Below are 20,532 nucleotides of genomic sequence, written 5' to 3'. Positions count from 1 at the left end.
CCAGACAACTTAGAAACAGTACATTGTAATATTTGTTCTCGTTCCGGATGATGGAAATGGCACTTCCTGAGTGGCGTCTGTCCTTGCAGGACCTCCACGGAAAGCGTTGCCGCCACCCGTTCGTCGACAGGCTGCTGCCCATCGTCACGGACGCGTCGGTGGACATGGAGCTGGGAACAGGTGACCCTCGACCTCCCGCTCGCTCCGGAGCGCCGACCCACCTCCCGCCGCCGCCGCCGTCGGCGTTGAAACCTCCGCTTTGGATCGCAGGCGCCGTGAAGGTCACCCCGGCTCACGACCACGCCGACTTCCTGTTGTCTCAGAGACACTCGCTGCCGGCGCTCAGCGTGATCGGCGGCGACGGGAGGATGACGGCGCTGTGCGGACGCTGGCTGGAGGTACGAAGACATCTCCGTTTTTCTATTTTGTAGTTTTAATCCGATTCTGAAATTGAAATCATGAAAAACGTTTTTTTTTTTTTTTTTTGATAATCCGATAATTTTTTGATAATACAATAACAATGGTTTGTTATTGTTATTTTCCTGTTCACAGGCTTTGAATTTAGAAGTTCAAACTGAGCATTTAATAGTGAAAAATATATAATTTTTCAAACGTTCCTATATATATTTCATCATTTTTTTTCCAGACTGACTTTTTCTCCATTTCTTGTGGTATTCGAATATGGAAAACAGAGTGGAATATGGAAAACTTGAGGATCTGAATCAAACTTTTTAGATTTGTGTTAAAAAATTGTGAATAGTGAATAATATGTAATTTTTCAAATGTTCCTATATATGTTTAATCTTTTTTTCCAGACTAAATTTTTCCCCATTTCTTGCGGTATCCAAATATGGAAAACAGAGTAAAAACTTTTTAGATTTGTGTTAAAACATTATGAATACTGAATAATGATTAATATATAATTTTTCAAATCTTCCTCTATGTGTTTAACCTTTTTTTTCCCCAGACTAAATTTTTCCCCATTTCTTGTGGTATTCAAATATGGAAAACGGCGTAAAAACTTTTTAGATTTATGTTAAGACGTTGCCATGAAACATTTCATAAAATAGTTGATTTGCATTTAATGTTAATGACTCAAAGAATGTCACATTTTCACCTCGCCAAATATGGACCTCTTTGCAAAGACTCTGGAGCCTCCTGGCCTTGAGGATCTGGATCAGACGTGGGCAAACTACGGCCCGCGGGCCTTTTACGGCACGTCGAGCTTTTCAATCCGGCCGGCCAAACTTGAAATTTTGTTATTTAAACCTCATTCTTTTACCTTTTCCTTGAAATACGTGCTTTCCCCCAGTAGATGGTGCACTCCGAGACACGGTTGGAGTGCGGCGTTTCGCTTTGCGCTTTGAACGCTTCTGTAAAAGTTAGCGGATCAAGGAAAAGGGAAAATGAACAGCGAGTGCCGAGCGTTTAATAAGGACAACAAAATATTTTTTTTCATCGCAGTCCGATCGACGGCTGTGTGCCTGAAACGCCAAGAAACCGTTGCGGTTTTGTAAGAATACAATGTCAGCCATCGCTTTGACACGAAGCATGCTAGCTATGCTAATAAGCGGTCGCCGCAAGAACGAAGGCTACGGCTAATTTAAGAATGTTCACCGACAAGCTGCGATGCTCGAGTCCAGTAACAAGGCAAGTTTTATGCTAGCGTTCAAAGTAGCGATTAGCCATGTTTTCCTCAGGGGGGGACGGCGGCGTATAAGATGCTGTCCCTGTTTTGCTAGACCTTCATATTTGATGAAGGTCTAGCAAAGGTCATTGCCAAACAAACCGAAATGTCCAAAAATAAAATACGTCACCGATCCCTTGTTTTTAAAAAACAGAGTGACATCTTTTAGCTCTTAGCTGATCGCTATCTTGTTCCTCCTCCTGCGCACTAAAACCACTAAAATCGTCTTCTCCCGTGTCGGATTTGAACGGCCTCAGAATTTCACGCTCATTTCATCGGTCCGATGTGAGGTGAACCTCGTGAGCCCAAAAACAAATTTATAAATCGGCCGCATCGTTGTTGAAGCCGCAGTGTCGTAGTCCAGAAATGACGGGAAATATTTTTCCACTATATTTTGATCCCAGATAAAAATAGGTCACAGTTCAAGTGTGTGTTGCAAAATAAAAATTCCGCGAGTGCAGTCGGAGATGTGAAACCGGAGTATTTTCCCTTCACACGGGGACTTTCTGCGCACAGATATAATGAATTACTTTCAAACGGACGGGTTTATTTCTTATTTACGTCTTTGCTGACTCGCTCAGTGACGCTCGGGATGCGAGGCGTCGCTCAGAGCCGGGCGTCTGCTGCTGTGTTTGCAGGGAGTGAAGCGTTTCCACGCCAGGCAGCAGGTGTTGGACGCCCTGGTGGAGAAGCAGCTGTTCAGAGGGAAGAAAGACCACGCCATGATGCTGCCCGTCTGCAGGTAGAAAGCAGGACCTCCAGAAGAAGCACCGAAATAGCCGGATGATTATTTGGCAACGCGCAAATTAACTGATCTGGCTTATGTCGTTACAAACAGGCAAAATTCGCCAATTATCGCTGTGAAGAATCTCTATTTTCTCTGGCGGAAAGTTGAGTATCCAATTCTTCGTGAGACAGTTTGTCATCAGCCGCTGATATTTTACATCCCGGGGAAATAATCAGATGATCGATTTTTAGTGAAGATGAATTTGAGTTAAATGTTGCTCCCTGCAGAGCCCGAGAGGAGCCCCGAATCACCCGCCAACCCGTAAATCAGAAAGAAGGAGTGGTAATAAATAGGTACCAGTGGTCCAGAGCAACGGAGCAGGAGAGTTTTATGAGGAAATATAAATTCTTGGATGCAGAGTTTGGAAACCATTTGCAAAGCTCAGATGTCATCTCTGTTCATCTCGGGTGCAGCATCAGGAGGAATCATACCGCAAGTCGTCTTCTTCTTCTCCTTTGGGCTTTTCCCCTTCTCTTTGGTCTTCTTCTAGACCTCCTGCCTGGTATCTCCACCTTCAGCAACCTTCTACTCAGATCTTCACCGTGGTTTGGATATGAGCAGAAGACTGTTCATGTCCAAAACATCTCAGTCATCACTTTGGTCTCGGTCATACATGTCCTGCACCCCTGTGACAAATTCTTCTTTTCCTTTGGGCTTTTCCCTTCAGGGGTCTCCACAGCAGATCCACTTTCTCCATCAAACCCTATTCTCTGGATCCTCCTCTCACACCAACTCACTTCATATCCTCTCTCACGACGTCCATCAATCTTCTCTTTGGTCTTCATCTAGACCCCCAATTCCAGCATCCGTCCACCAATATATTCACTATCCCAACCATCTCAGTCTATGTCCAGAACACCCACCATGTGCCGTCCCTCTGATGGACTCATTCCTGATCTTCTCCATCCTGGTCGCCCCCAAAGAGAACTTCTTCATCTCTGTGATGTCCTACTCTGCCTCCTGTCTTTTGGTCATTGTCTCCATTTCTAGACCATCTCACCACCGTCCCCTCCACCTTTCCTTTCATTCTGGCTGATAGTCTACTATCTGACACTTTCCTCCACCCATTCCAACCTGCTTGAAGCCATCGCTTCACCTCTTTTCCCCACTGTCTGTTTCCTCCAACTTCTTGATCTCCACTCCCTGTAGCCTCACCGTTCCACCCGAGTTCCTCTCATTCACACACATATATTCTGTCTTGCTGCGACAAACCTTCATTCCTCTCCTTTCCAGAGCATACCTCCACCTCTCTAGATGTTCCTCACCTTGTTCCCTGCTCTCACAACAGATCACAATGTCATCTGCAAACATCATGGTCCATGGAGATCCCTGTCTAACCTCATCTGTCAGCCTGTCCATCACCACTGCGAACAAGAAGGGTTCCCTGATGAAGAATCATACCAACATATTATATCTATTATAATTTGGACTCCAAAGAAGCCGCTTAGAAGTGTAGAAGGAGCAGAGTGTGTCGTGCCGTTTGAACCCGGGTGTGTTTTCGGCGCTCACTCCCTGCGTCTCGTGCTAAGCTAACCCGGCCGCTCTGCTCCTCAGCCGCTCCGGAGACGTCATCGAGCCCCTCCTGAAGCAGCAGTGGTTCGTTCGCTGTAAAGAAATGGCCCGGAAGGCCATCCAGGTAACCATGGCAACCGAGAGGGGGGGGGTTCAACACGCCGTCGAATTGGCAGGGATGATTTAAATCTAGAAAAAATGTCCGTGTGCGTGGAAAGGAGTCGATTACTGTTAATTTATTAGCTAATTTGACAACTCGACTAGACTGCGGAATAAGCAGCGCAGATCAAGGTTGAGTGAATAAATTTGTCCTTTTTGGAAATTGATTCCCACAAAAAAAATATGCAAGATTTGACTTCAGAATTGTGTAAATTTAACAATTAATTACCTCAAAATCTGCACAAATTCACCTGCAAATATGGACTGAATCAAAATAGTCTTTTTTTTTTTTTTTTTTTTTTTTTCTTTAATTACAATTTATTTTTTTCCGGAGAATTAGGAACAGCATTACATTTTTTTTTTTTTTCTCCAAAATAAAGGAGTGATGTTCCATAAAGCTCCCTCTGTCCCGAAACCTGGTATGAATTATTATTAATGAATTGTTTAAATAATGAGTGTGTGTGTGTGTGTGTGTGTGTGTGTGTGTGTCAGGCGGTGGATGAAGGTCATCTGGAAATCATCCCTCCCTTCCACACCAAGACGTGGCGGTCTTGGCTCTCCAACATCAGGTATCCCGCTGCGACCTTTGACCCCGATAGCGTCCATATTTGGGGAACAACGGCGACCCGTGTGCGTCGGCGGCGGCGCGACGCCGCGGGTGAAGTCACGCCGCCGAGACGATGAAGGAGTCCTGTGTGGTCGACAATGCGCGTCTTGTTTTTGTCCGCAGCGACTGGTGTATCTCCAGGCAGCTGTGGTGGGGTCATCAGATCCCGGCGTACAGAGTGGCGCTCGCCGCCGATCCGAGCCTCGGGCCCGTACGTACATCCACGCCATTTCTTCTTCTCGTCTTCGACCCGAACGTCCGTGTGACGCGCCGGCGGGTGTTTTCTGTTTTGCAGGACGCGTGGGTTTGCGGGCGGGACGAGGACGAGGCCCGACGAAGAGCCGCCGTCGCTTACGGCGTGAAACCCGAGGCCGTGAGCCTGACTCGCGGTGAATGCTGCCTCCTCGTTCGCGGTTCGAAGGGAAGCCTTCAAGGCGTCGCAGCTACTCGTCGATACGCCGCTGCCGCTCGTATCGATCGATCGATATGTCTCCGGCGTAAATCTCGTTTTCTCTTTGGCCGCTACCGTCGGGGGTCGCCGCGGCCAATCACCTACCTCCATCCGAGCATGTCCTCCAACCGTAAACCTCCTCCCTGGTCCTCCTCTCGCCCTCCTGCCCGGCCTCTCAATCAGTTATACGACCTTTCGAAATGCTAAATGTATTGAATATTTTTCAGGAAGCAGAGCTGGAGGTCGCAGAGAAGAAGATGTAGAGGTTCTCTTTGGGACGGCACATGTTAGATGTTCTGGACATTGGGAGATGGTTGGGATGGTGGATATATTGGTAGACGGATGCTGGAATTGGAGGTCTAGAGGAAGACCAACGAGAAGATGTGTGGACGTGGTGAGAGAGGAGGATCCAGGGAATAGGGTTAGACGGAGAAGGTGGATTCACTGTGGAGACCCCTGAAGGGAAAACCCCAAAGGTAAAAAGAAGAATTTGTCACAGGGGTGCAGGACATGTATGACCAAGACCTAAGTGATGACTGAGATGGTTTGGACATGAACGCACCTCTGTTCATGTCCAAACCATAGTGAAGATCTGGGTAGAAGGTTGCTGAAGGTGGAGCTGCCAGGTAGGAGGTCTAGAAGAAGACCAAAGAGAAGATGGATGGACGTCGTGACAGAGGATATGAAGTTACCTGGTGTGAAAAAGGAGTATCCTGAGAATAGGGTTAGATGGAGAAGGTGGATTCGCTGTGGAGACCTTTAAAAGGAAAAGTCGAAAGGAAAAAAAGAATTTGTCACAGGGGTGCAGGACATGTATGACTTAGTCAAAGTGATGACTGAGATGGTTTGGACACGAATACTCTTCTGTTCATGTCCAAACCGTCGTGAAGATCTGGGTAGAAGGTTGCTGGAGGTGGAGCTGCCAGGCAGGAGGTCTAGAGGAAGAGCAAAGAGAGGGGGATCCAGGGAATAGGGTTTGATGGAGATGATGGATTTGCTGTGGAGACCCCTGAAGGGAAAAGCCCAAAGGAAAAGAAGAAATCTAAAACGTTTCTCAAATTTCTGAACGTTTTCCTTCACGTATTCACTTTATGATTAACAGTCGGGGTTTCATTCCTGAAAAACAGCAGGTTTTTACTCAATGATCAATTCCTGTCAAAATCCATTTCAGGTTTCTTCAGTTGGAATTTGTACAATTTGACCTCACAGAATACTTCCTATGATCCGGTCACAGCGGTTTTCCATGGCAGCTCCTCTTAAAATCTTAAAATCAGGTCAATCGGCTGAGAGAAACCGCAAATCTCCTGTCAGTCTTTGAGTGAAGATGCCTCCAAGAGAAGCGGTTTTAAGCCACGTCCCTTGGAAGATAGTCGATCTAAGAAAGGATCTGATTGTGTTGCAGACCCCGACGTCCTGGACACCTGGTTCTCCTCAGGCCTCTTTCCCTTCGCCATGCTGGGCTGGCCCGAGCAGGTAGCCCCCTTCTCCTCCTCCAGCATCCCCATCCAGCACCCCAACTGTAACCGTAAACCCCGGTTCCTCTTCCGCAGACCCCCGATCTTCAGCGCTTCTACCCCAACTCCATCCTGGAGACGGGCAGCGACTTGATCTTCTTCTGGGTGGCGAGGATGGTGATGCTGGGCTCGGCGTTGACGGGACAGCTGCCCTTCAAGCAGGTACGCCGAGCAAATCCCGTGTTGTGGGCCGCCATGTCATTTTATGTGGGCCGCAAGAACATCTAAAAATGTCTGGAGATTCTCAGTTATCCAGATGATGGTGAATTCTGGTCTACATCGACTCGTCTTGGCAACTGGAGTTGAGTTTCTTCACTTGAAGATGTTTCACCCTCATCCAAGAGGCTTCTTCACTTCTCATGACCTGTGGGGAGTTTCTGAATTTAACTGTTATGTAATATTTGGAAACGTCCAGTTGCCAAGACGAGAAGCTTTTGACAAGAATTCAACGTCTTAAACAAGTCAAACACATGTATTGACCATAAACTGCATTTCCCACAAGTCATGCCGATCATGTTACCCAAGAAGTGACGGCTTCTTCAATGCGGTTTTCAACAAGCACAATTGAGAAATACAAATAATCCCTTAATGTCCAGGAGGAAACACGAGAAAGATGGGAAGGCCAATACATGTTTGTGCTTCAAGGATAAACAGCGGTATGTCTTTTGTGTTACAAGTCAGGGTTGGTTGTCAAAGAGTACAATCTACATCTGCATGTTGACACCAAACATGTATGCCAAAGTTTGCCTTCCAGAAAAACAACAAGTCGTCCAAGATTTAAAAGCCAAACTCCGATTTCAGCAGAACATGTTCACGAAAGATGCATCCAAAAACGCCACAGCAGTGAAAGCTAACTTTAGCTGAATAAAGCTAGCTTGAAGCTAGCGGCTGAAGAGTGGCTGTTTCATGTGACCCTTTGAGGGCAACCGTGATGCAAATGAGTTTTGCACGCCTGACATGTAAAAACTCACTCCAGTCAGTGACTGCGCTACTTCACATTGCACATTAGCTCATTATTTCCCGAGAAGCCCGTTAGCCCTTAAAAATCCATAAGTTAGCCACGTCCTCGTTTAAGGTGCAATGTGAAAAAAGTAGCGTCTCATAATCCGGAAAGTACGGTACTCCTGTATGTAGGCAAAGACATTTTATGTATTTATTCCTTCGATTTATTAGTTGAACACTTTATACTTTAACATTTGAGTTTTTATTTTATTTTTTTTTCACGCTTTATTTTTAGCTTGTCACCGTCTGGTCCTTGTATGTTTTGCCGCTGCAGTTGCTAAACAATTTCCCAATCATGGGATCATTCAAGTACATCTCTTGTAAACGTCCGTCCTGAAGGTGCTGCTTCACTCCCTGGTGAGGGACAAGCACGGCAGGAAGATGAGCAAATCCCTGGGGAACGTCATCGACCCTCTGGATGTGATACAAGGAGTCTCCCTGGAGGTCAGTGCCTGTTTTCGGGGTGCGCGAGATGGTTTCTCCAGGGGGGAAACTCACTCCGTGTTCCTCCAGAGGCTTCAGGAGAAAGTAACGGAGGGGAACCTGGACCCGAGGGAGCGGCGGGTCGCCATGGAGGCTCAGGTCAGCTGCCGCCGGTTTCAGACAAAAACATGCTCATCTCTTACCTGCCCGCCGCTTCCGCTTCCCCTTCCAGAGGAAGGACTTCCCCCGTGGGATCCCTCAGTGTGGAACCGACGCGCTGAGGTTCGCGCTCTGCTCCCACAAGATGCAAGGTGAGCTTACGGGCTTTACGGGAAATAATGAGCTAATGTGCCATGTGAAGTAGCGCAGTCACTGACTGGAGTGAGTTTTTACATGTCAGGCGTGCAAAACTCATTTGCATCACGGTTGCCCTCAAAGGGTCACATGAAACAGCCACTCTTCAGCCGCTAGCTTCAAGCTAGCTTTATTCAGCTAAAGCTAGCTTTCACTGCTGTGGCGTTTTTGGATGCACCTTTCGTGAACATGTTCTGCTGAAATCGGAGTTTGGCTTTTAAATCTTGGACAACTTGTTGTTTTTCTGGAAGGCAAACTTTGGCATACATGTTTGGTGTCAACATGCAGATGTAGCTTGTACTCTTTGACAACCAACGCTGAATTGTACCACAAAAGACATACCGAGAACATCCCGTCCTTTCCCCGTCCAGGAGACGACATCAGCTTGTCCGTCTCCCAGGTCCTCAGCTCCAGACACTTCTGCAACAAGATGTGGCAGACGCTCAGGTTCACCCTGGCCGTGCTGGAGGGACGCTCGGCGCCGCCGGCGGCGCTGGAGGAGGTAACGCCGTCCGGAGAGAACGTCAGGACGCCACCTGAGCTTCTCACATGTTTGATCCAAGTCAGTGTTATTGTTTATTTCTCCGCATGCTCTGGACATGCAGAGGACGGACATCCCGTGATGACATGAAATGAGCGAAATAAAATGATAATAAGAGTGCAGATTAACATTTTTAAGACCACTTAAAATACAAATAGTTGCAAATCCAGTCATGATAAGATAAGATAAGGGAAAGTCCTTTGTCACAGAAGCACAACAGCTAGAATAAGAATAAATAACTTTATTTATCCCGAAGGAAATTGTTGTGCCAGAGTGACAAGAAAAATATAACAGTAATAAATAATAGTAGAAAATTTTATAAAGAGAAAAAAAAAAAACTTTTTGAGAAGGGAAAAAAAACATAATTCTAATGCTAATTTTAATTCATTGTTTTTACATTTGTATGAAAATCGTGCAAATTGTGCCGTTTGTTTAAGAATAAGAACAACTTTATTTATCCTGAAGGAAATTGTTGTGCCAGAGTTGCAAGAAAAATATAACAATAATATATAATAGTAGAAAATTGTGTAAATAGCAAAAAAAACTTTTGAAAGGGGGAAAAATTATAATTTTAATGCTAATTTTAATTTGTTGTTTTTAGATTTGTCTGAAAATTGTACAAATTGTGCCGTATGTTTAAGAATAAGTACAACTTTATTTATCCTGAAGGAAATTGTTGTGCCAGAGTTATAAGAAAAATATAACAATAATAAATAATAGTAGAAAATTGTGTAAATCGCAAAAAAAAAAATTTGAGAGGGGAAAAAAAAACATCATTTTAATGCTAATTTTAATTCATTGTTTTTAGATTTGTCTGAAAATCGTACAAATTGTGCCGTTTGTTTAAGAATAAGAACAACTTTATTTATCCTGAAGGAAATTGTCGTGTCAGTTACAAGAAAAATATAACAATAATAAATAATAGTAGAAAATTGTGTAAACAGCAAAAAAAAAATTTTTTAGAGGGGAAAAAATATCATTCTAATGCTAATTTTAATTTGTTGTTTTCAAATTTGTCTGAAAATCGTGCAAATTGTGCTGTTTGTTTAAGAATAAGAACAACTTTATTTATCCTGAAGAAAATTGTCGTGCCAGAGTTACAAGAAAAATATAACAATAATAAATAATAGTAGAAAATTGTGTAAGTAGCAAAAAAAAAATTTGAAAGGGGGAAAAAACATAATTCTAATGCGAATTTTAATTAGAAATAAACTATAAAGTGTCTTAAGTGTCTTAAGGAAGTAAGAGTATGAAAAAATATTGTACATGTAACTGTTATGAAATATTGCACAATTATTAACACATATACCAATAAATTATTACAATTTACAGTAAGTGGGTGATTTTTTTTTTTTATAAGGTTTTAAGATTTTAATATTCCCTGCGGCTGAAGGGGGAGGAATTAAAAAGTCTGATAGCCTCAGGTAGGAAAGACCTCGACGTCGGTGTGGCATGCAGGGAGTGATAAACACAATGTCAAAAAATAAAAACAGTAAAATAAACATAAATGTAAATAGAGAGACAGAAGACAGAGGATAGCAAGACATCCACGAATAAACGGACAATAATAACGGACAACTTAAAGGGTGAAAAAAAAACGCAATAAATAGAGCCACGAGCGCAGCAACCGAATAAAATGAACAATAAGAATTAGAAATAAGAATAAGAAAAAGGATGTGTGTGTTGCTGCGGTGCAGACGCTCCCGGTGAGCAGCCTGGACCGCTGGATCTGCTCCAGGCTCCTCAGCACCGTCGCCCAGAGCGAGCGCTCCTTCCAGAAGCACCAGCTCCACGCCGTCACGGCCGCCCTGCACTCCTTCTGGGTCCACAGCCTGTGTGACGTCTACATGGTGAGACAACCGCTATGGGATACAATATACAAATATTCATTATAAATATACTGCTGAAAAAAATAAAGGGAACACTTGAACAACACAATGTAACTCCAAGTCAATCCCACTTGTGTGAAATCATAGTGTCCACTCAGGAAGCAACACACATTCATTTGGACTTGTTTTAAGGACATTACATCAAAGTTGGATCAGCCTGGAGTTTGTTTTTACACTTTAATTTGGAGTGTGATTCCTAATCCAGACCTCCGTGGGTTGATACAATTGATTTCCATGGATCATTTTTGTGTGATTTTGTTGTCAGCACATTCAACTGTGTGAAGAGCAAAGTATTTCATAAGAATATTTCATTCATTTAGATCTAGGATGTGTTTTTTAAGTGTTCCCTTTATTTTTTTGAGCAGTGTATATAGGATTTTTCTTTTTTTTTTTTTTTTTTTTTTGTTTCAAACTGCCTCATTTTATTTTCTCTCAATTCCCATTGGCCAACGGATGCTCCGAGTCTTGGCTATTTCACCCGAGTGACAGCTAATGTGGAGCTCAGGCTGTAAAATTATAGTCAGAATTGATTTTTCATTTCCGGCGTCGCAAAAGAGTTTTTTTTTCTGCGAGGGACGGGTTTTATTTTATTTCAGTTCTTTGGGGAAATTTTTGTCAAACGACCCTTGCGTCTTTTTGGATTATGTCTTGGGTTATATTAAACAAAACAATAAAATAAATAATAATGAAATAATAAAAAATAAAATAAAATTATATATATGTATAAATCCAAATATTATATTTTTTTAATATATAATATATATAAATATGATTATTCTTTTCCAGTCACATCATTTTTTCTTTTTTTTTTCTCTCAGTTCCCATTTCCCAATAGATTCTCCAAGTCACTGTCATTTCACCCAAGTGATAGCTAATACTATATAATCATAGTAATAATGAGTTATTAATTTCCATTTGCTCTCTATTTTGGTTTGGAATTGAGCTTTTTTGGCCACGTTTCTTATAAATCCCTGCTAATCTAAGACAGAAGAAGCTCACTTGGATTCCAATGCAGGCAGACTTTATCTCAGATGACGTCTCCTGCATGAGGAAGGGAACATGTTTGTCCTGCTCTTCTGCTTTCAGGAGTGTTTAAAGCCTCTTCTGGACGACACGCCCGACGTCCAGGTGTCCGTCGACGTCCTCTTCCACTGCGTGTCGGCGTCCCTCGCCCTCCTCGCTCCCTTCATGCCGTTCCTCACCGAGGAGTTGTGGCAAAGACTGCAGCCTTTCAGAGGAGGGGGTTCGGCGTCCGGCTCGCTGTGCGTGCAGCCGTACCCCTGCGCAACCCAGCTGGTACGACAACTCACACCTTTTTGTTCGTTTGAAATCAATGATTCCCGCAGGAGACGGCAAGAAACGAAAGGACATCGAAGCTCCGGAGGGTTTTCGGCAAGTAACGTGTACTCACTTTGTTAGGTACGCCATGCTAGTAACGGGTTGGACCCCCTTTTGCCTTCAGAACTGCCTCAGTTCTTGGTGGCATAGATTCAACAAGGTGCTGGAAGCATTCCTCAGAGTTTGGTCCATATCGACGTGATGGCATCACATTTGTCGGCTGCACATCCATGATGCCAATCTCCCGTTCCACCACATCCCAAAGATGCTCTATTGGATTGAGATCTGGTGACTGTGGAGGCCATTTGAGTCCAGTGAACTCATTGTCATGTTCAAGAAACCGGTCTGAGATGATTCCAGCTTTATGACATGGTGCATTATCCTGCTGAAAGTAGCCGTCAGAGGTTGGGTACATTGAGGTCATAAAGGCATGGACCTGGTCAGCAACAATACTCAGGTAGGTTCCATCGTTGCAACGATGCTCCATTGGTACCAAGGGGCCCAAAGAGTGCCAAGAAAATATTCCCCACACCGTTACACCTCCACCACCAGCCTGAACCGTTGATACAAGGCAGGATGGATCCATGCTTTCATGTTGTTGATGCCAAATTCTGACCCGACCGTCCGAATGTCGCGGCAGAAATCGAGACTCGTCAGACCAGGCGACGTTTTTCCAAACCTCTATTGTCCAATTTCGATGAGCTCGTGCAAATTGTAGCCTCGGTTTCGGCGTGGCCTTCTGCTGCCGTAGCCCATCTGCCTCAGAGTTGGACGTCCTGTGCGTTCAGAGATGCTCTTCTGCCCACCTTGGTTTTAACGGGTGGTTATTTGAGTCACTGTTGCCTTTCTATCAGCTGGAACCAGTCTGGCCGTTCTCCTCTGACCTCTGGCATCAACAAGGCATTTCCGCCCACAGAACTGCCGCTCGCTGGATATTTCTTCTTTTTCGGACCATTCTCTGTAAACCCTAGAGATGGTTGTGCGTGAAAATCCCAGTAGATCAGCGGTTTCTGAAATACTCAGACCAGCCCTTCTGGCACCAACAACCATGCCACGTTCAAAGTCACTCCAATCACCTTTCTTCCCCAAACTGATGCTCGGTTTGAACTGCAGGAGATCGTCTTGACCACGTCTACATGCCTAAATGCACTGAGTTGCCGCCATGTGATTGGCTGATTAGAAATTAAGTGTTAACGAGCAGTTGGACAGGTGTACCTAATAAAGTGGCTGGCGAGTGTATACCGTTACATCTCAAACCCCACAAAGAACGGTGCACCCCAAGGACAAAACAACCGAAGAAGATGGAGAACGTGGTGTCTGCCGAGGATCGTTGTGATGACGTCTACATTGGAGAGACAGAACAACCTCCGCCACAGCTTCAAGACAGGACGCCACGGTCCTTGAAGGACAGCAACGTTAGTGTTCTGGACGAGAAGACGGACGGTTCAAGAGAGGAGTCAAAGAAGCCATCTTTGGCAAAACGGAAAAAACATCTGTGACCAGAGGAGGAGGCCTCAGACACGACCTTCCACCTAAAACACCGTTCTGGGTTCAACACCGAGACGGAGCAGGAGCTTCTGGACCCTCCAGACCACCAGAACCAGCCCAGGTCACTTCCTCCTGGGCCTCAGTTCTTGAGATCCAACGGGTTTCACTCTTTTGTCTGGAATTTTTTGGGGCTATTTTTTTGGGTCCCCTAGTGTGTTGAGATGTTTTTGAGCAAGACGCTGAACCCCGAACTGATGGACGCCAGCCCACCGCTCACGGTTCATCCATGATGGGTTAAAGGCAGAAAAGTTATTTCCCCATGAGGGATTAATAAAATATAAATTATCCAGGTAATCCCCAAAAGTTGCTCTTTTGTCCCCGAGGAACGTCATCTCCTTGTTAGCATCACAACCCCCTCAGAACTTGATTCTGCCCAGCAACCATTTACATAACAAGACACAATAACCTAAACGTGCCCAAAACCCTGAGAAACTCCCCACAGGCCACTAGATCTGAAGAAGCCTCTTGGATGAGGGCTGAAACATCTTCAAGTGAAGAAATTCAAGTACAGCTGCCAAGACAAGAAGATTTCGACAAGACTTCCCCATGACCTGGATGACTGAGCACCTCCACAGATATCCCAGTGGACTTTTAAAAACAAGGTTGTTCCGTAGTCGCCCACCTAAAACAGACTCCCTGAAGGTTCTCGGACAGCTCCGAGCGATCCATCGTGATGGAAATCACCGGGATGGAATTGAGTTGGATAATCATCGATTCGTCCCGCAAGAGTATTGCACTGTTACAAGAGGCGGTAAAAGGTTTTATGGAGGTTTTCTGGCACCTCAACAGCAGCTTCCAGCCTCTGCCAGCAAACACTCCTGCTGTTTTCATGACCCGTGTTGATTTTCAGGCGGCAAAAATGTCCATTTTTTTTCTCCCCCACCGTCTGTCAGGCTCACTGGCATTTCCCCGACGAAGAACGGGACTTCCCGTTTGTCCAGGACGTTGTCCGGGTCGCCCGCTCCCTCCGAGCTCAGTGCGGCATCACCAAAGACAAGCCTGCCAGTGAGTGACCGCCGAGATCACGGGTCAAACTCGAGGCCCGCGGACCAAATGTGGCCCGCGAGAACGTCTTAAAAGGTCTGATTGTCTTAGAATAAATGAGTCAAACGTGTGCATTGACCATAAACTACATTTCCCACAATTCATGCAGATCATGTTACCCGTGAAGTGACGGCGTCCCGCCATTAGATCGCAGTGTATCCACATCAACAGGTGGAATTGAGAAATCCAAATGATCCTTAATTGAAGTCCATGTTTTTGCTTCATGGAGAAAAAGCGGTATGTCTTTTGTGTTATGAGGTAGCATCGGTTGTCAAAGAGTACAATCTATGTCTACATGTTGACACCAAACATGTATGCCAAAGTTAGGCTTCCAGAAAAACAACAAATTGTCCAAGAAATAAAAGCCAAACTACTACGGCAGCAGAACGTGTTCAGGAAAGCCGCATCCAAAACCACTGCAGATGTGAAAGCTAGCTTTCTTGTGGCTGAGGAGTAGCTGTTAGACGTGGCCCTTTGAGGGCAACCATGATGCTGATGTGGCCCTCGGGGAAAATGAGTTTGACACCCCTGATCTAGAAACAGTGACAATGACCCAAAGACAGGAGGCAGAGCTGGAGGTCGCAGAGATGAAGATGTTGAAGTTCTCTTTACCAGGATGGAGAGGATCGTGAATGAGTACACCAAACATTTTGACACCAAACACGTATGCCAAAGTTCGCCTTCCAGAAAATGAACAAGTTGTCCCAAGATTTAAAAGCCAGTTCCGATGGCAGCAGAACGTGTTCTCGAAAGCCACATCCAAAAGCGCTGCAGCAGTGAAAGCTAGCTTTATTTCGTCTGAAGAAATCACCCGAGCTTGAAAATCTTTTGCAGATGTTGCATTTTTTGGAGCAGTGCACCCTGAAGCTCTGTGAGCAGGTGTTTCCTGCCCAGATACAGACTTTTAAAAATGTCAGTTTATCAAGAAACACCATCGCAGACCGAGTTGCAGAGATAGCAGGAAACCTGGCAACAGAACTGGACAAAGAGACGTACAGCTACATTTATTTGACATTACATTCGGTTACATTTATGCTGTTACCATAAGATGTGGCCCTTTGAGGGCAACCATTATGCTGATGTGGCCTTGCATATCATGAAGAGCAGGCTTGATGCGTGGGAATCACCGGTAAGTACTTGGGGTCAACAGTCCAGAGTGAAAGGGAGTCTGGAAAAGAGTTAAAGGAATGGGTGGAGAGAAGTGTCAGGGGTGCGAAGAGATAGAAGACTATCAGCCAGAAGGAAAGGTGGTGAGATGGTCTGCAAATAGTGACAATGACCGAGACGCAGGAAGCAGAGCTGGAGGCCGAAGAGATGAAGATGTTGAGGTTCTCTTGGTGGGAGTGACCAGGATGAAGGGGATCAGGGATGAGTCCATCAGAGGGACGGGACATGGTAGATGTTCTGGACGTAGACTGAGATGGTTGGGATAGTGAATGGATTGGTAGATGAATGCTGGAATTGGAGGTCTAGAGCAGAGGTGTCAAACTCATTTTCACCGAAGGCCACATCAGCATCATGGTTGCCCTCAAAGGGTCACATGTAACAGCCACTCTTCAGCCGCTAGCTTCAAGCTAGCTTTATTCAGCTAAAGCTAGCTTTCACTGCTGTGGCATTTTTGGATGTGCCTTTCGTGAACACGTTCTTCTGCCATCGGAGTTTGGCCTTTAATTCTTTGACAACTTGTTGTTTTTCTGGAAGGCAAACTTTGGCATACATGTTTGGTGTCAAAATGCAGACGCAGATTGCAGACTCTTTGACAACCGACGCTGCCTCATAACACAAAAGACATACCGCTTTCGCTCCTTGAAGCACAAACATGTAAAACAGCCTTCTATCTGCATCAACGTTTCTCTTCCTGGACATTTCGGGACCATTTGTATTTTTCAATTCCACTTGTTGAAAACAGCATCGATGTGAATTCACTGCGATCTCAACATGATCGGCTTGAATTGTGGGAAATGTAGTTTATGGTCAATGCACACGTTTGATTTGTTTATTCTCAGACATTCTCGGGCTAGATAGACGCCCAAAGGAGATGAGGATATGATTATTCCCGCATTTTTCTTTCAAAATAGTCCAAAGGCTTGTCTTCTGGAATGCAGGGTGTTTGGTCTCTAAGTGGCAAAGCAGTTTTGAAGGCTTCATTGCCTCATTGGTGAGCCGGTTGCCGCATATTACAAACAAATTTCCACTGTGGGGATCAATAAAGTATTGTCTTATTTTGCAGTGCGGGCTCGGTGCGTGGGAATCACCTGTCACGATAAATCCATATTTTCAGTAGGTCTCCTGGTATTGGCTGTTAAATGCAGCTTTCTTTTTCTAAGTGGTCATTGGTTCTTCTTCTGTCTCCTCACTGGGGTTTTTTCCCCTTTGCAAAGAAACTTTCTAAAGACGTATGTTTTTTTTAAAACCCATTTTGCTAGCTTGTGGGTTTAATATTAGCATTAACGTGAACAAGCGTCTTGACAAGACGGAGTGAACAGAGAAAATTTGGTCTTTTATCAAAGTAAAACATCAGTTGGACTCGGATAATAAATGGAAATAATGGAAGTTAGTTACTCTTTGTGTTCGGACCGGTACCAAACCGCCCGCGGACCGTTAGCGGCCCGCGACCCGGACGTTTGCCACCCCTCGTGTCTTTAAGTGGAAGGGCTTCAGTCGTGGGTGTTTTCCTGTGTTTTCAGTGTGGGTGGAGTGTTCTCCCGCTCAGGCCCGCACCCTCCTCCGCTTCCACTCGCCGACTCGGACCCTGAGCCGAGTCTCCGACCTCCACGTCTTCTGCCCCGAAGGCGCCGAGGGTCCGGGCGTCCACGACGGCCCTCCTTCGCCTCCTCCGCCCGCCGGCGGCATCGTGGGCGTGGTGGATCACACCTGTCGGCTTCGCCTGCTCGTCCAGGTACGTCCTCTGCTAGAAAGACCGCTTTCTTATTGTGTGTTCAGCTGTTGATGAAATAACAACCGCTCCGCTGGTGTTGGTCGGTAAGATCTCAGAAATCCTACGCTCCTGAACGCACCGCGGCTAGTTTTTCCCTTGTTGACTTTCTTCATGTTCACTTGTTTCCCTTGTTTATTTCTGTGTGTGAGTGACAGTAGGTGAGTTTAATTATGTTATAAGAACAACTTTATTTATCCCGAAGGAAATTGTTGTGCCAAAGTTTCAAGTAAAACATAACAATAGTAAATAATAGTAGGTAACAATAAAAGTTGAATGCTAACATTATGTTAATTGTTATTGCTAATCCGTGCGGGGACTGATGCTAGTTCTACTGTTGTGTTTACCAGCATCAATGTATTACTGTTGTGCTACACTGTTTATATGCTTATCTATTTTATCCTTCTTGTTGTCTCTGTCCTTTTAATTGTCTCTTCTATTGATTTATTGTTATTGTTGCGCTGCTGTGACAAATGGATTTCCACTATGGGGATCTATAAAGTATTATCTTAGGCTTATCAGCTGATCACAAGCCCCTTGTGAAGGAGTTGTTTGTTATATGATCCATATAATGTCATTGTTTATGGAAATACCGTCCTTTATTATCCTCTTTCTGGAGAATGTGTAGGATTATACTGCTGTATTGTTATTACTGACAGCAGCAGTAAATCCATCTAAAAGTGAGGATCATTCTCAAAATCAGCGGTTATACGACTAAATATTAGATATATTATTAGTTTTATCGAGTACGTATTTGCGTTTGTAATGAAAAATGCAGACGCTGGTATTTTTTCGAGCTGCCTGATATCATTTTTACCTTCATTTACTGTAAAGTAATTTAAAAAAATCATTTTTTTTTCTTCATGTTTTGATGTAAAATTGTGTTCCCAATGATGTGAAACCATTCTCAAAAACAGCAGTTATACAACTAAATATTAGATATATTATTAGTTTTATTGAGTATTTGCGTTTGTAATGAAAAATGCAGACGCTGGTATTTTTTCGAGCTGCCCGATATCATTTTTACCTTCATTTACTGTAAAGGAATTAAAAATAAAAAAATTTTTCTTCATATTCTGATGTGATGTGAAACCATTCTCAAAAACAGCGGTTACACAACTAAATATTCGATATATTATTAGTTTTATTGAGTAAGTATTTGCGTTTGTAATTTAAAATGCAGACGCTGGTATTTTTTCGAGCTGCTCAATATCATTTTTACCTTCATTTACTGAAAAGGAATTAAAAAAAAATCTTTTTTTTCTTCATGTTTTGATGTAAAATAGTGTTCCCAATGAATGGAAATAAAAAATATAAGGATTTTGAGCTTTACTCATGTTTTTAAGAAAAAAATCACTATAATTTTGAACATTTTGAACATTTTGACCTCCTCCGTCAGGGCGGACCTGATGCTAGCGGACGCTTGGCCGAGCTGACCGGCCGCAGAGACAAGCTGCTGGCCAAGCTGGACCAGATGCTCTCCAGGATGCGATCGGACGATGATCTCGCCAAGGTCCCGGCTCACGTCCGCCAGCGGCTGCAGAGCAAGGTCCAACCGCACGTCCGATGTTTTTTTAAAACCGGTCACGAAGCGGGGAGAAAACGAACGCGATCGTCCTCTTTCTTGCGCAGATTTCAGCGTCGCAGATGGAGTTGAAGAACATCGAGGAGCAGCTGAAGGTCCGGCAGGGAACGGAAACGGCCGGGTCGTAGCGGCGGTAACCTTCGGACGAGGAGAAAAGTCCTCACCGATCAAGATCGTCACGTCACTGAAGCGTGTAATGATTCATGTAAAACGTGGGAAAAGTTGACTCAGGCATCATGGAAAAGAAAGTACTATATTCCAAAATATTCACCTTTTAAATGACCTTTAAGCGTTTCTTCTTCTGACTTTGGAGAAACTGTTTTTTTTTTTCCCCGATTCAAGCCAATCGTGATGTCGTAGAATAAATTATGAGCGGTGAATGTTGGTTGACTTGCATTCGTCTGCCGTTTCTTTCTCCTCACAAACCTTTTTCGCTCGGTTTTAATTTTCTCCCTGGCATCAGCGCCTTGGAAAGGTCCAGCTATTTAAGATTGTGACTTTTTAATTTCCTGCCGCTTTCCAATGTCCTTCAATCAGGGAATTTTCTCACGATTAAGATGAACAAAGGCGGCAGCGGTCAGCTCTTCCACGGATGCTGAGAGTGACCAGGATGGAGAGGATCAGGAATGAGTCCATCAGAGGAACGGCACATGGTAGATGTTCTGGACATAGACTGAGATGGTTGGGATGGTGAATATATTGGTAGACAGATGCTGGAATCTGAGGAAGACCAAAGAGAAGATCGATGGACATAGTGAGAGAGGAAGATCCAGAGAATAGGGTAAGTGGAGAAGGTGGAAAAGAACAATTTGTCACAGGGGTGCAGGACATGTATGACCAAGACCAAAGTGATGACTGAGATGGTTTGGCCATGAATACCCATCCGTTCATGTCCAAACCATGGTGAAGATCTGGGTAGAAAGTTGCTGAAGGTGTAGTTGCCACATAGGAGGTCTAGAGGAAGACAAAAGAGAAGATCCATGGACAAAGTGAGAGAGAAAGATCCAGAGAATAGGGTTAGATGGAGAAGGTGGAAAAGAAGAATTTGTCATAGGGGTGCAGGACATGTATGACCGAGACCAAAGTGACAACTGAGATGGTTTGGACATGAATACTCTTCTGTTCATGTCCAAACCCTGGTGATGATCTTGGTAGA

General features: G+C 44.5%; 1 protein-coding gene across 3 annotated transcripts in view; it reads left to right on the top strand.

Annotated features, from left to right (window-relative positions):
* Positions 1-19,751, top strand: part of vars2 (valyl-tRNA synthetase 2, mitochondrial) — a 29,937-nt gene extending 10,186 nt beyond the window's left edge. For 2 of the 3 annotated variants that reach the window (XM_086177802.1, XM_086177803.1), the window contains exons 12-30: positions 90-180; positions 271-398; positions 2,326-2,429; positions 4,029-4,110; positions 4,638-4,714; positions 4,876-4,963; positions 5,048-5,141; positions 6,606-6,676; positions 6,754-6,879; positions 8,059-8,163; positions 8,233-8,301; positions 8,375-8,453; positions 8,868-8,998; positions 10,735-10,887; positions 12,013-12,222; positions 14,706-14,817; positions 17,544-17,755; positions 19,191-19,340; positions 19,424-19,751. In XM_086177802.1, coding sequence (XP_086033928.1) covers positions 90-180; positions 271-398; positions 2,326-2,429; positions 4,029-4,110; positions 4,638-4,714; positions 4,876-4,963; positions 5,048-5,141; positions 6,606-6,676; positions 6,754-6,879; positions 8,059-8,163; positions 8,233-8,301; positions 8,375-8,453; positions 8,868-8,998; positions 10,735-10,887; positions 12,013-12,222; positions 14,706-14,817; positions 17,544-17,755; positions 19,191-19,340; positions 19,424-19,504 — 2,163 coding nt within the window. In that variant the 3' untranslated portion in view covers positions 19,505-19,751. The remainder of the gene's footprint in view (positions 1-89; positions 181-270; positions 399-2,325; positions 2,430-4,028; positions 4,111-4,637; positions 4,715-4,875; positions 4,964-5,047; positions 5,142-6,605; positions 6,677-6,753; positions 6,880-8,058; positions 8,164-8,232; positions 8,302-8,374; positions 8,454-8,867; positions 8,999-10,734; positions 10,888-12,012; positions 12,223-14,705; positions 14,818-17,543; positions 17,756-19,190; positions 19,341-19,423) is intronic. The other variant, XR_015109126.1, reaches the window with a different exon arrangement.
* Positions 19,752-20,532: the final 781 nt, after the last annotated feature.

The sequence above is a fragment of the Fistularia commersonii genome, chromosome 30 (genome assembly GCF_037954325.1).
Source record: "Fistularia commersonii isolate RoL2024-O1a breed Wild chromosome 30, RoL_Fcom_v1.0, whole genome shotgun sequence".
Lineage (NCBI taxonomy): Eukaryota > Metazoa > Chordata > Actinopteri > Syngnathiformes > Fistulariidae > Fistularia > Fistularia commersonii.
Note: the sequence above shows the minus strand (reverse complement) of the source record. Positions and strands in the feature narration are given on the sequence as shown.